Raw genomic sequence first — 15,000 nt, forward strand, 5'->3', positions numbered from 1 at the left:
CACTCGGCGGCCATTTTGGAGTCCTTGGGGAATAAAGGCTTTGTCTTTGCATTGTCTTTGCCCGTCCAGCCTCACATTGAATGAGAGGTTCGACGGGCAAAATCTTTTGTTTGGACATTGAATGATATGGGTCTATTGCGCAACGATGTCACGATTCCCTCCTTTTTCTTCCCGCCTTTTTTGGTTTGTATTAATACCCAGTATTTGTATTAACTTAAACCTACTTTTCAATCTCTACTATGTATATTCAATTTATTGTCCATATAATATAAAGAAAATTACACGTTAGCTCAAAGATATGAATTTTATGTTCTCGTGGCAAGAATGCGCTCTTGTCACACTCAAACATAACATTCAGATGGTTTACTTTTCGAATTTGATTTCAGGTTTATTTGCAAATGCTTTGATTGCTTCCCTAATTGCGATAATCATTCTCTTTACAGATCGAAGGATGAGTCAAAATTTTGTTTCGGTGTTAAGTGAAAAATGTATCCTATTTTTAAGCTCTTGATTTCAGAAAATTTTCTTAATTTTAGCTAAGTTTCTCAGTCAAATCAAGAAGTTGAAACTGACATAAAGTTCAGAATTTCTCTTATTTTGAATTGTTTTTTGCCTAGATTTCCTACCATTTCTGTTCTTAAAACAGAACAGTTTTCTTTAAACAAGACCATTGATTAAAAAAAACAGTCCTTTGTCATTTCAAGAATCCAGCTCTTTTTTTGCAAGCAACATGTGACACAAAAATCGAAAAGTTGACCTTTAATCCCACATAGCATTACAGACTGTAACTACAAAAGTTGTCCCCTGTTTTCCGAGTTTTTATTCTCCATGTTCGGCAACATCATTTACACAAAACGTCACTTACTATCTGCAAGGCAGCGTATCAATCGGCGCTGATGAGGGAGTGTTGCGATTTGGAAATGAGGTAGTAGTAGGCATCAGGCTTTGCGAGGTGACGGGGAGTGACGATGTGATAAAAACCCATCTATCAATTAGTATAATTTTATCACCTTCTTTGAATTCCTTCCAGTATCGTTATTCTTTTTCACTGCTTCAATTTTCACAGACAATTCTGCAACTGCAAAGAAAAAAAAAAGGAGCAAACCGAGACGTAATCAACAGCTTACCTGATCACTAATGCCTAGTCGATGATTTTCTCACTCAAACATCTTAAGGGCAGGAGAGAACAATTTGAAGTGGTAGGGATAAAAATCTGGCCAAGATAATCTCAATATAACATACTTTGTTTCTCAGCTCTATCAGTGTACTGCTCTCTTACTTTCTCAATGGCAATTTTTCGGTATTCAACCTGCAATCAAGATTACACAAGTGTTGGTGACAAGGGATCTTGAACACAACATGGGTGTGGGAACTATGTGCGTTTTGCAGCATAATTGTCACCAAAAAAAATTCAAGATTACCAGGGGCGGATCTAAGATAAATAACGACCGGTTTCCAAAACAACAAAAACGTTTCTAGAGGAATCTGGTGGCATGCTCCCCTGGGCATGCTCCCGCAGGAATTTTTTGGATTTTAAAGGCCCACCTTAGCCCAAAAGTCATTGTGGTCGTTTGTTTTTGCTTTTCAAATGACGACTTGTCCAAATACGTGATGTGATTGGCTAAAGGCACTCAGGCGAATCACGCGGGAAACAACATGTCAGATATTTAGGTAATTTCGTGTTACACGAAATTCAGTCACGGTGCGCAATGACTTTTGGGCGAATGTGGGCCTTTAACTGTCCACAGTCCACTTTCCCATGATTCTGACCGATTTCCGTAAAACAATGGAAACCAGTATGGATTCGCCCCTGATTGCATTCAAACATTTCCAACAAGGGATACTTTAGTCCATTTCAGTCTCGTAATACTGGTCCGAACACCAGGCCTCAGTTGTTCAGTTGGTGGATAGAGCTATCAACTGGAGAAATCACTATCCATTGGATGGCGCAATATTGATTTTGCTATTGCTTATCCAATGGACAGTGATTTATCGGGCGGATAGCGCATCCATTGTTTGAACAACTGAGGCCAGACATTAAATACTGTATACCATAGCCTGACTGTGTGGACAATGTGCGAGCCAGCGAGTCATGCAAACCATGGCTGCCAGCCATGCGAGTCACACAGTTATTGAAAGCTAACCGTTTTTAAATGGGTGCTTAGACTTAACAACTGTTTATCAGCACCGTTTTAAAATGGGTGCTTAGACTTAAAACCTGTTTATCAGCGCCATTTTAAAATGGGTGCTTAGACTTAAAACCTGTTTATCACCACCATTTTAAAATGGGTGCTTAGACTTAAAACCTGTTTATCAGCGCCATTCTAAAATGGGTGCTTAGACTTAAAACCTGTTTATCAGCGCCGTTTTAAAATGGGTGCTTAGACTTAAAACCTGTTTATCAGCGCCGTTTTAAAATGGGTGCTTAGCCTTAAATGCGAAATTCGCACGGCTCGCTGGCTTGCAGATTGTCCAGCCCCCCTGACTGTAAGAGTACCTGATTTGCATTTTTTAGACTAAAGACTCTTTTGACTTCCTCTGGAGCACTAAAATGAAAACATCATTCATTAAACTTGTTTCAAATGATCATTGGGTTCATTTTGGTTCCTTATATTGCAGATTAAAGTATAGTGATAATTATGTAAGAGGATGAGTTTTACATTACTTGACAAAAATATGCATAGCACAAACAAAAATTAGACATTATAATAATCATTGATCATTAATTTCACAAGATATCCAGCTAATATTATTGGAATCACTGCTACAGTTTCTTAATACATGCATTTTAGTACTTTTAGGATACAGTAACTGCATTGAAGTCTACAAAATAATAATCAGCTCCAAAATGAAAAATACAACAACTGCTGGCTATTTTAGTTTTAAAATATTTGATTCATTAATTATAGTATTTTAAGAGACCTGTCCTAGAAATTGACCAATGAGTTTTAAACAGCCCCTAAACTTTAAAAAAACTGTCCAAATACAAAACAAAAATGAAGGAAATTGGATTAAATAAAGCTTAAATGATTCTTATTATTACCCCTAGTTTTCTCTCAGTATTTCCATTGTTTTTCTGTACCCTTTCTGCCAGCAGTTGCCAAAGACCTTTTCTGTTTTACAAAGATTTGGAAAAAAGCCACAGTGCCAAATTGTCTCTTAGTGGGGGTTCTGCCATTGGTTCTCCAAACTGACGCAATCAGTGAAAAATTATTATTGAAGAAAACAAGTGTACTTTAAACTAGGAATTTGTGAATAAAAACGTCTTAAATGTACCTTGTTTTATTTTATTTGATTTACGTTACGTGATTCAGTTCAGTTTACAGTGTCCCCAATTAGTGCTCCAGCACTAGAAGATTAGGCACTTAAATAAGTTCCTTTCCTTTTTTCCTCTGTCTTCTGTGTGGTTTTTGTAACGTTTTCATTCAAAAATTCACTCATATTTTTTAGTTTCAAGTACAATAATTGTTTTCTCCAATACCTTTTCACTGATTGCGTCAGTTTGAAGAACCTGTAGTTTCGCTTACAGCCAAAACCATTGAGAAAGAATAGCCCATTTCCGAGTTGCTGCATGCCTCAGTTTCAAAGCGAGCCAGTTTCAAACAAGTCCATTCAAATGGAAATTAGTTGTGTATTCTTATGCAAATCAAATTAATTTCCCTTACAACAGTTGAGCACCAAGACTCACTTCGAAACCGAGACAAACAGCAACTCGGAAATGACCCATTGGAATATCTTTACTTAATTATTCATTTTTATTCTGCATATAATTATTTTAAATTGCACCAATTAATCTAGTGTGCACCTAACATTCGGAAATAAACTGAGGAATTATCTTTGTTTGTAAGATTTCTAGGATATCGTACCTTTCAAGTTCTGGAATGTTTTCATAGCCACGGATGTATTTTCTATCACTCCCCCAAGAATCAGCTTTAAAAAGAACAATGGATTAAGTTGTATTGATTTTGTAAAGCAGCAGGCAGTCAGCAGGCTGAAATACAACTTGAAACATCAAGCTTGTTTACAAGGCCGTAGGGAATAGAATTTAGATTTTTGAGAGTTTTTTCTCCGGATCCTTGAAATGGACATTGCAATGTACAACATTGCTTTATCTGTTTATTGTGGAAACACCAAAGAAATAGCAGAAATTTGAAATTGATTCTTGTGAGAAAAGCATGGCACGTACATATGCACAAACCATTGTGCTTTACTTACATGTAAAGGAACACTTTGTGTTGGAGATCAAAATTGGGTTGGCACCTATATATTAATGTGCATTTTGGGACATAAGTGGAACTTGTACAATAATCACAAAGGGTACTCACACTACTCTCTCAGAAGACATTGCTGGAATGGGAATATCCTTTTCTGTAACTCGTATCTACAGACTTTGTATGTCCTTAAGCCTTTAATAAACTTGACCTTTGAACTTTGAAAGGGCTCTTATGGTATCTGTCAATGTCTCATTATGAAAATGGCTCATCACCCATTGGAAGAACAAAAGAACAACAGAAACAATGACCAAGACAATAGGAATTGTTCAGGATAAAAATAGCAGTTACAAGGAAGGATATACCCATTCCAGCGATGTCCTCTTAGGACTGAGTAATTATCCAAGATGGAGAAAAGAATGACAGATGATATTTTAAGACATACTATGGGCACATTGCCTTAAGGGACTTTTTTATTGCACAAATTATCACAGAGTTTGGCTGCTTCCACGATTGATTGATAAATCATTTGCATGTGTCAATTAGGCACCACGCCTTTCATAGTATGTCTTTGTGTTTAAGTTGCAGCTTATTTGCTGCTCAAAAAATTCTTCTCCAAGATTGTCTGGCCTTCAATTTTAACTTAAACTTTTGTTTTCCATCGGCATAAAAATTAATTACATTGAAAAGGCTTTTTGAGGAGCAAAGTTCAACCCTCTCTTGTTCTCTTTGTTCTCTTTATTGTTCTTTCTTTGTGTGGATAATCAACTATTGAAACTGAGTTTTCCTGCAGGTACCGGACCACGTTTTTTTAGTCACTTCAGAGTAGTCATTATTTGGAAATGTTTACTTGTTTCTTTTGTTTTACGAAATCTCTTCTCCAGTACCTGCAGAAGGAACCAACAAAACTGCGCTCTGACTTCATATCCTTCCAGTGAGAAAACAATTATTACATTGATTCATTGATATATATATATTTAGAAAACAGTCCTAAGAAAATACGCACGCTGATTGGTTAAAAATTGTGTTTCTATAACTCGATGGAGACACAGAACTAGCATGAGCTGTTGACGTACATGTAGTGATGGCGTGAGCAAAGAGAATTTACATTTTTATAATTAGAGTTAACAAGTCGTTTTTCTTTTTCTCGTCGCGTTGTTTTCTAATAAAAATAGAAAACATGTACTCTGTGTTTCTATCGAGTTTTTTTTTAGTGTTTATGGTCCATAAACATGCAAAAAAAAGAGCAAAGCCAACATAGAGCTATGTTGAACGAACAAGCTTGGTCAATAAAAGATTTCTTATATGGGATAAAACACCAAAAAATGACCTTTAATCTTCCGGGACCAAGCAAGAAAACCCAAGTGAGCAAGATAGCTCCAATCAAAGCACGGGATTTGGTTCATCTTGCCCGCTCACAGAGCTAGTCATATAATAATGGTACTTACAATCTGTGTTGACCGTGCATAACTTCTTTTGAAAGAGCTGTAAACATCTGACAGCAAATGTGACAGGAGGGTTTGCTGTATTATGTTTTGAAAATAACATCATAAAAAGTATTAGGCCTTATTCAGTTTCTGCTATCTGGGGAAGCCTCAATACTTCTGGCCTTTTCGGGCAGGCAGGGAAAAGAAACAGAGACCTCTTTCCTCAACCAAAACACACTGTTTTATCATGCGCCATTATTACTTAGTGGGAGGTGCGCTGGCCTCATGGTCAGTGTGCTTGACTCCAGATCGAGTGGTCCAGGTTCGGGTCCTGGCCAGGGACATTGTGTTGTGTTCTTGGGCAAGACACTTTACTCTCAAGGTGCCTCTCTCCAACCAGGTGGATAAATGGGTACCGGCGAATTTAATGCTGGGGGTAACCCTGCGATGGACTAGCATCCAGTCGCTTCATGCTACAGAAACCGGAGATAAGCGCCGGCCTGATGGGCCTTCTAGGCTCGTAGCAGACTTAACCTTACCTATTATTACTTAGTGATCAAACTGCAGCTGTGGAATCTCACGGAAGAGCGGCAGGCAGGACAAAGCAGTAACAAATCACAGTTTGCAAACACAACCTTCTTGAACAGCGCCAACCAAAATTAAGGAGTCACGGTAGTGGAATGAAAGAAGGTGTTGACCCTGGGCAGGTGCCTGTTTTGGGACATTCCATTTATTATCTTTTTCGATGTTATCCAGTGCAAAACCTGCACTCAACGCAAAAAGATCCACTAACTCTGCTATAATCACAACGTTACCTTAACAAAAAGCTAAAGATCCAAATTCACGTAGAATTGCTGCACGATTACACAAAATTATCACGTTACCTGCAATCTGGGGGAAAATGCTACAGAGAGATAAAGACAAAGGTTTAACCCTTAGTCGATGCAGAAAACTCATGGCATTTTACGATCTCCTAGTCCACCTGATTCACATGTAGCGCCATATTGTTTTTTGGTCAGCAGTTTGAAAAGAAGGCTCAAACATTTGAGTCGTTTCGTTCCGTCCAGTCTCCCTCCAATAGACCGATTTCGATATATTAAAATTCAGTTCGAAACAAAAGACATCATCTCGAGGCTCTGGGGAATAAATATAAGGATTTGTATGAGTTTATTCCCCAGAGCCTCGAGATGATGCCTTTTGTTTAGGACTGAATTTTAATATATCGAAAGTGGGCTATTGATCGCAAGGAAAGAGACTTCGAGATCATCCAACCCTGACCTCGTTTCCATAATTACTTAGCCTGCACAGCAAGTGCTGAAAGGGGAGGAAGGGGTCGGCTATTACGCAGCTATTACAAGGGCTCTCAGGATTGGCTCAGAAAACAATAGAGGACGAGTGATGAAATGGAATGAGATGTCCCCTTGGAGGGTGTAAATTGCTGGTTGCAGGTCATTGTTTCACCATAGCTGAAACAACCCAAACCTTTACAAAAATGCTAAGGGACGGACCATTAGAAAAGTGATGGGGAGGGGGGGGGGGGATTTTCAGCTGGTACGAATTTTTTTTTTTTCGCGCACTGCTTGAGCAGGAATTTTTTTTCCAGGTGAAACCCCCTGCACGAATTTTTTGTAGACAAACAGTGAAATCTTGATTCATTATCTATGTTTTTGTGATTTATAAATTATTCTACACTCACAACAGATCAAAGGATACAGGCCACTTTTTAATGCAAAATCTTTTCGAAACTGTACACACAGTGAGAGAGGAAGAAGCCACTTTGAGTGGACGGCTTCCCTGTACATTTTTGCAGTCCCTGCCCTCTGGAATTCCTCTCCCACAGCCCGTCATAATGATGCCATACTCCATTCACCAACACAGTCCCTCTGTAGTGATTTTTGGTTATTCATATTGTGCCTGGTAATATTGTTGATTTCTGAATGACATTTCTGGCTATTGTAGTGTGAATTAATTTATGTCACCTTTAATTTGTCATTTCATTCAGTGTGAGGAAAACACCTCAGTACACTAATTGTCTTTATTTATTAATAATAATATAGCAGGGCCTGGGGTAAGGCCCCAAGAATATTTTGAATAAGAACTATTTTTAATAGACAGTGGAAAATATTATATAATTATTAAATAAAAGTCACAATTGGACCTTCCCTCTGCATGAATTTTTTTTCTTTACCTTCTTCTTTGCATGAATTTTTTTTCTTGGTTGGCATTTTCCCTTGCATGAATTTTTTTTTGTGTTTTTCCCCACCCCACCCCCCCCCCCCCCACCCCATCACTTTTCTAATGGTTGGTACGTTATGGGACAGTTTGAAAAGAACAACTCTACTACTTCAGAAATTCAGTCGGTTGAAATCAAAGAACTTCTTCACCAAGATCTCCTTGGCGTCAAACCGACCAACCTTTGTACGTGTAGCGAAAACGAGATACGCGAAAGCAAGTTCGTTAAGTCCCTCGCAGCCTCAACTACCCTGGTTGACGGAAGAATACAAGTTAAGATAAGATGCCCTGGACGGAAGCGGGCCCTCCCAAACAAAGTAACTATGGCATCGCACTGAAAAGGCTGTTTTCCACGGAGAGGTCATTCCAGAAAAAGGGGTGTCTCGATGTTATCAATGAGGAAATCCAAAAGCTTCTAGAGCAGGACTACGTGATTCAAGTCTCTCCTGACCAGATTGATCACAGCAAGCCTGAATGGTACTCACCCTTACAAGCCGTGTTAACACCGGAAAGAACAACAAAAGTTCGACTTGTCTTTGACTCATCTTCGAAAGGTCACGACGGTTTGTCCCTTAATGATTACCTAGAGAAAGGGCCAAACTACATCAACAGTCTCCTGGATGTTTTGGCAGCATGGAGATGGAACGAAGTAGCCTTTATCGGCGATATACGCAAAATGTTCAATCAAATCTTGGTTCATCCCGACGGCCAGGTTTTTCACAGGTTCCTTTGGAGGAGTAAGATTAGCAACTCGCCAACAGTATACCAATGGCTCAGGTTGAACTTTGGAGATAAGCCAGCTCCCGACATAGCAACGAATGCCATCAACACACTAGCAAAGATATCTCAAGCCGAGTTCCCAGAAGCATCAAAAGAACTTCAAGACCATATGTACGTGGATGATATCGGAAGTTCCAAAGCAACTACAAAGGAAGCAAAACAGATTATCAGCGACATTGACGCCATTCTTAAGAAAGGTCATTTCCAGATGAAAGCTTGGCATTCAAACCGTGCGGAGATTGACCAGTCTAACGGTGAACGCTGGGCAGATCTTCTTGGTCTAAGATGGGATAAACAAACAGACAAGTTTTCCCTGAAAAGGAACAAACTCGACCAGATGGACCTTTTGACAAAGAGACGTTGCCTGGGTCTTATTGGACAATTGTGGGACCCAATCGGTCTTGTGATGCCGGTAGCTATTAAATTTAGGATCGACTTGCGGGACTTATGGCATTCAGGCTACAATTGAGACGAAACCTTACCTACAGCAGTCAAGAGCAAGTGGATGGAGAATTTGCAAGCCATGAATCACCTCTTAACAGTCGAATTCGATCGCAAGTTAAAACCAAGCCACGCGATTGGGGTACCACAAATTCATGGATTCTGTGATGGTGGCGAAAAAGCTTACGTAGCGGTCATTTTCCTCCGATGGGAGTTAAAGAACGGAAGTTACAAGTGCGTTCCTGTTTTAGTCAAGTCCTTCGTAGCCCCACTAAAGAGGAAAACGATCCCGAGACTGGAGCTCATGGGCTGTTTAACACTTGCAAGGATATATGAAACTTGCAGAAAGTCTCTGCAGTATGCGAACATCCAAGACAGCAAGAGGATCTTCTGGGTGGACTCTTCTACTGTCCTTTCTTGGATTAAGACCCCATCACGTCAATTCAAACCTTTCGTATCAAGTCGAGTAGCAGAAATCCAAGAAACGGTTGGGGTGGAAGACTTCCGATACATCAGGTCAAAGTTCAATCAAGCCGACATTCTCAATAGAGGAATAGAGCCATCACAACTCGAAGACTGGATAGGATATGTCGTTATGGCGTCCGGCCACGTTTGAGAGGGCTCTGTCGTCTTACGGCGCTAAGATAACTATGGCTACAATTGGACAGGTAAAGGACCTTCTAAAGAAGGAACTTCAACCGCTTCATTCTAAATTGGAGACTATGTCTACTGAGTTCAGTCTCCGACCTCTTTCTATTTCCTCGCCTGTATCAAGTTTAACATCAATAGGTAACATGGGGGCCAACTAGGAAACCGAATGGTTTATTTGGCCACCATGCTCAAGCTCTTTTACTTAATACAATAGTAACATCGTCAGCAACTACAAATTCCACTAAGTAATTACATCAAGAGGAAATAAACTGAATTGAATTGAATTGAATTGAATTGGATAAAGGGACCCTCTTTCCTGCAGTTACCCGAAGGACAATGGCCTAAATTTGAAGCTAGAGCCCCCATCGAACCTACAGCAAAAGCTGGTGTCTTGATGGAAGTGAAAACCGAGAAGACTAAAACGCCAATGCAACACGAAGCAGCCATAGCGGAATTTCAAACCAAAGTTGATCTGGATAAGTCTGAAGAAGATACTAACCCCGTTTTTCATCAACTGTTGAATACCTGTTCTACATTTTCAAAGATACGGAGAACACTCGCTTACGTTGGCCGATTTATTCAGAATGCGAGAAAAAAGAATGTTAAGACAGGTTCAATCACTGTTCAAGAATTGCAAGGCTCGGAGAAACAGCTATTCAAGTGGAGTCAGGCACACCTAGATCCCCCTGTCATTGACAAGAAATTAACTCCGAAGCTGGACGAAAACGGATTACTTCGAGCTCATGAACGACTCGAAGATGTCAGATCGCTGCCACAAGAATTAAGAAACCCAGTTATCCTTCCACGCGATCACCCTCTTGTCATCTTGCTATTACGTGACCTCCATGAAAGACGCGGACACTGTGGGTACAAAAGCCTAATTAACGAGGCAAGGAGAAAGTACTGGATCATTGGAGTTCGTGGTATGTCCAAAGCACTCACAACAAAGTGCATTACTTGTAGGAAGCTCCGAAAGAAGCCATTGGAACAACTCATGGGACAAATCCCATCCTTGCGAGTTGCAGTAGGCACCCCGCCATTCTTCAACACCGCCATGGACATGTTTGGACCATTGCACATCAAGCTTAATCCTTAAACGCTCAAGGAGGCCCAAGTAATCATTTTCACCTGCATGACAACAAGAGCTGTCCACTTAGAACTTGTGACCGACAAAACGTCTGACGCTTTCTTGATGGCATTCCGTCGTTTCGCGAGTTTGCATGGTCACCCGTGCATTTGCTGGTCCGACTGCGGGACAAATTTTGTAGGCGCACAAGGGTACTTAAAGGAAATAATGCAGAGTTGGAACGTCCCCAAGATTGAAGGTGTTCTATCTGAAGATTTCTCGTGCGATTTTAAATGGAAATGGAATACCCCTCATGCCAGTCATCAAAATGGCGTCGTGGAAACCCTCATCAAGTCAGTCAGACAAAGTCTGAACGCTACATGCAAGAATCAAGCCTTTACCGAAGAGCAATGGAGAACATTTCTCGCGGAGACAACCTACGTCATCAATGGACGTCCTTTATACCCAAGTTCTGACAGGATATGGGAAAGCCCGCCAATTACTCCAAACGATATTCTCATAGGACATCATCTTTCAATTCCTCAACCAGAACCAGAAGAAAGGATCAACCCAAGACATCTTTTAAGAAGTACAGAAAATCGCGTGAACGAATTTTAGTGATGCTGGATGAGATACTTTGCGCCAAATCTACTTCCACGAAATAAGTGGTTTCACACCAGAGAAAACCTTCAAGTCGACGACTTAGTTCTAGAGATAGACCCAAATCACAAAAGATCCCAATGGAAGATGGCGCGAGTCATTGCAACATACCCAGGAAACGATGGTTTGGTTAGGAAGACAAGAATCAAGACTCAGGACGGTGAATACGACAGGCCGATTCACAAGCTGTGTCTTTTAGCAACAAAAGACGAATTAAATGCGAACCTTTCTTAATCAAGGGAATACATAGACCAGCATTATGTAATAGACATTACGTTATTTGACTTTGGCTTAAAGATTATGTTTTAGGCCTAATGTTAGCATTAGTAAAGGTTTGGGTTGTTTCAGCTATGGTGAAACAATGACCCCTGCAACCTGCAGTTTACACCCTCGAATGTCCCCTCCCATTTCAGCACTCACTCTGCCTCCCTCCTTCCCTCCCTTTTTAGCGCTTGCTACGCAGGCTTATAATTTCTCAGCCATAAGGCCTAAAGTCTGATTCCTTTTTATTCATTTTATTGGGGTCACGTTTTCCTTGTACATGCCTGGGATTTTATAAGCCAATAATCGTAATTTTTAAACAAGAATGAAATCAATTAAGATTCATTTCATTTTCTTTTTCTAATTTTAGTTTTCAACAAATACTTTTGACTGTCAGCTAGTTGACTTGATTGGTTGAGCATCTGACAACCGTGCCGGAGGTCACAGGTTTGTACTTGGCCGAATTAACTGTTGAGACAGCTCTCAGTGCCTTTCTAATGTTAAATCTGCAAATGGTCAAACTTTCAAGTTTTCTGGGATAAGGACAATAAACCTTATTAATATAGGAAACCCTGTGGGACAATTAAACCACTCACAATACTCTCAAGAGCAAGATATGGAATTCTCTGTGTTGTGGTCTGTTTGTGCTATTCTTTCGCCGTCTACCAAATGTGGCCTGCTTAATGTGATATTTCACCTCCCATAACAGGAACATTGGGTCAAAGAATGTGGGAAGTAGAAAATAAACAGTAGGATTAGGAACCCTGGGTTAAGCCGCCCTTTAGTCATGATGATGATGACAATAATAATAATAATAATAATAATAATAATAATAATAATAATAATAATAATAATAATAATAATAATAATAATAATAATAATAATGAAAAGAAGTCATGATGCTCACACTTATCTGGAAAATTTAACTGAGTGACTTCATAGCTCCGTTGGTAGATCACTGCATCAGCATAGCAGAGGTCATGGGTTTGAGTCCTGTTAAAGCCACCTGAATTTTTCAGGCGTCTATAAGAGACCTTTTTTTTTTCAAATTCTCCACTTAAGTGCAAGGATCACCTCTCCCTTTCATCTACAGTGTATAACCCACACTTCAAATAAATACATCAACTCCATTCATTGAGCCCAACAAATATTGACCTGCTCTCAACTCAATGGCTTCATAGCTCAGTTAGTAGAGCATTGCACCAGGGGCCGGTTGTTCGAAGCCTGGTTAGCGCTAACCCTTGGTTAAGAGGTATCAAATCCTATACGTTTCCATGGCATTTAACGCTGGTTAGCGCTAACCATGCTTCAAGCAGACAACTGCGAGGATCACTTCTCCCATTCATCAGTAACCTGCACTTGAAATATATACATTATTTTATTTCATTCAATAATAACAATAGTAATTTCTTTCTATTAAGTTATCTTGCTGAGGACTACCAGTTGGGAGAATGTTGCAAGTCTAATCACATAGAATAAAACCAGGTGAATTAATTAAAATAATTTTTTTTTTTTTTTTTGGTGACAGGGGAAAACTGCTCAGAATAGAGTAGACCACCAAATTCAACCCACGTGCAGCACTACATCTGGGAACTGAACATGAACCATGATTAGTCATTGCTGACTTTTAAGCCTCAATTAGCATTGTAATCATAGGAAGAAGCTAATAACCAAAATGCTTACAAAAAGAAGATTGAAATCAAGATGCTTAGGTTGCCCTCAGCAAACTCTTGCACTTCCCTTGTGCTCTCCAAACTTTGGGCACAAGTGCTTCTTAACTCCACATACACACAGTAAAGCAAATCCCTAACCAAATTACTTCTAAAATTATCAAGACCAACTTTTGAGTGAAAATGACAATGAAGACTCAAATATCAGGTGTGTCAATATCCAATTTTGAAATTGTGCAAAGATTTTCTTGTCAAGCATGTGTTTTTAGAAGGCTGGTCTAAAACACTAATAAAGACTAGAAGGCCCTTGTCCACGGATGAACAACTAAGCCAAGAGTTTACCCTAGAACTGAAACAACATTTTTGTCAAGTGGCTAGGGTTAGCAGACAAATTTATCTATAACAAAGTGACATGTAACTGACCTGTGACCTGTGATCCGAGTGTTTTAAGCCTGTCGGTTTTTTATAAAAAAGAATTTGCCTGAGCTTAGGCATGCAAATGTTATAAAAATTCTATAAAACTTACAATAAAACTGTCCATAATAATAACCAAGAAAGGAGAAAATCGGAGCGCTCGTAGAAAGTAATAATTAATATGACTCCGAAGAACTCTTAATAAAAGCAGCAGGTCTAAAACACAGGTCACATTCCACAGGTCACTCGTTGCAGGTCATCGTTTTACCTTTTTGAAAGTAACCCAAAACCCTCAATTTGGCTAACTAGGACTAAAAACCAACCTTAGGCCTAGGGTTAGCCAAATTGAGAGTTTTGGTTACTTTTGGCACAAAACTGCAACGAGTGACCTGACGTGACGTGTTAGACCCGCTGTCCAACGTGACGTCATTGCCGCCATGTTGGTGGTCGAAAACGAAAGATCTCTCATTAGCTTCTTTTAGTCGTACATTCCTCTATTGTTATTGGTGTCTCTAGGGGTTGGTTGAAATCAAACTCGGGCCGCACTTTTGGAGGGAGAGTGCTGTCACCTCTGCGCCAACACTGCTCCTCTAATCCTGCAAGAAAAACTCGGAATTTGCTGACGGCGATAAGAACATGTTTCAGTGTCCTGCAATGTCTCGTTCTGTTGCTAATGTGGCTGTTCCAGCTGTTCTCATTCTTCCGTTGCACTTCGATCGAAACCGGCTTCAGCTAATCACAACAAGAAACTCTTTCTGGGGGGCATACGCAGGTAGCTAAGGCGAAAAAATAAAGCAAAAACGATAAATATTTGATTTAATTTAAAACGATAGCAATTAAAACTAAGGTGCCTTTGACAAAATGAAACAGAGTTAACAACTGGTTTCCGAAAGAAGAATCATACAATGATGCTCACCGGCGAAGATAGCTTCTCTAGATGTTATGTCGCTGACTGGCAATTCCCTGACAAGGTTCCAATATTCTCTCTGCTTCTTCCGCCTTCTTGCCCACCACTTTCTTCTTCTCTTTTCATTTCTACGACGCCTTCGGCGCCTGATGACAAGCATTAACAACAGCAAGGCATAAGTTTCGAGCGCCATGTTATGATGAATCTTTGAAAAACCCGCGATCGCACATGAAGGCGAGTCTGATAATCTCGATCTCAGTCTTTTTCAAGAAGAACGGCC

General features: G+C 39.8%; 5 protein-coding genes across 5 annotated transcripts in view; 4 read left to right on the plus strand and 1 right to left on the minus strand.

Moving 5' to 3' along the window:
* The window catches only part of LOC138052471 (small ribosomal subunit protein uS15m-like), a 9,832-nt gene extending 3,171 nt beyond the window's left edge, over nt 1–6,661 (minus strand). The window contains exons 1-6 of the mRNA XM_068898977.1: nt 6,523–6,661; nt 5,660–5,734; nt 3,867–3,930; nt 2,498–2,546; nt 1,243–1,309; nt 1,011–1,078 (exon numbers count right to left, since the gene is read on the minus strand). Of these exons, the coding sequence (XP_068755078.1) occupies nt 1,011–1,078; nt 1,243–1,309; nt 2,498–2,546; nt 3,867–3,930; nt 5,660–5,734; nt 6,523–6,595 (396 nt within the window). The 5' untranslated portion in view covers nt 6,596–6,661. The remainder of the gene's footprint in view (nt 1–1,010; nt 1,079–1,242; nt 1,310–2,497; nt 2,547–3,866; nt 3,931–5,659; nt 5,735–6,522) is intronic.
* The window catches only part of LOC138052481 (DNA mismatch repair protein Msh2-like), a 229,291-nt gene that overhangs the window by 61,701 nt on the left and 152,590 nt on the right, over nt 1–15,000 (plus strand). The window lies entirely within an intron of this gene.
* On the plus strand, nt 8,154–9,119 carry LOC138054137 (uncharacterized). The gene has a single exon (XM_068900635.1). The coding sequence runs from the start codon at nt 8,154–8,156 to the stop codon at nt 9,117–9,119; it is 966 nt and encodes a 321-aa protein (XP_068756736.1).
* On the plus strand, nt 9,156–9,707 carry LOC138054139 (uncharacterized). Its single transcript, XM_068900636.1, has one exon. The coding sequence runs from the start codon at nt 9,156–9,158 to the stop codon at nt 9,705–9,707; it is 552 nt and encodes a 183-aa protein (XP_068756737.1).
* LOC138054140 (uncharacterized) lies at nt 10,875–11,426 on the plus strand. The gene has a single exon (XM_068900637.1). The coding sequence runs from the start codon at nt 10,875–10,877 to the stop codon at nt 11,424–11,426; it is 552 nt and encodes a 183-aa protein (XP_068756738.1).

Source organism: Montipora capricornis, chromosome 6 (assembly GCF_036669925.1).
Source record: "Montipora capricornis isolate CH-2021 chromosome 6, ASM3666992v2, whole genome shotgun sequence".
Taxonomy (NCBI): domain Eukaryota; kingdom Metazoa; phylum Cnidaria; class Anthozoa; order Scleractinia; family Acroporidae; genus Montipora; species Montipora capricornis.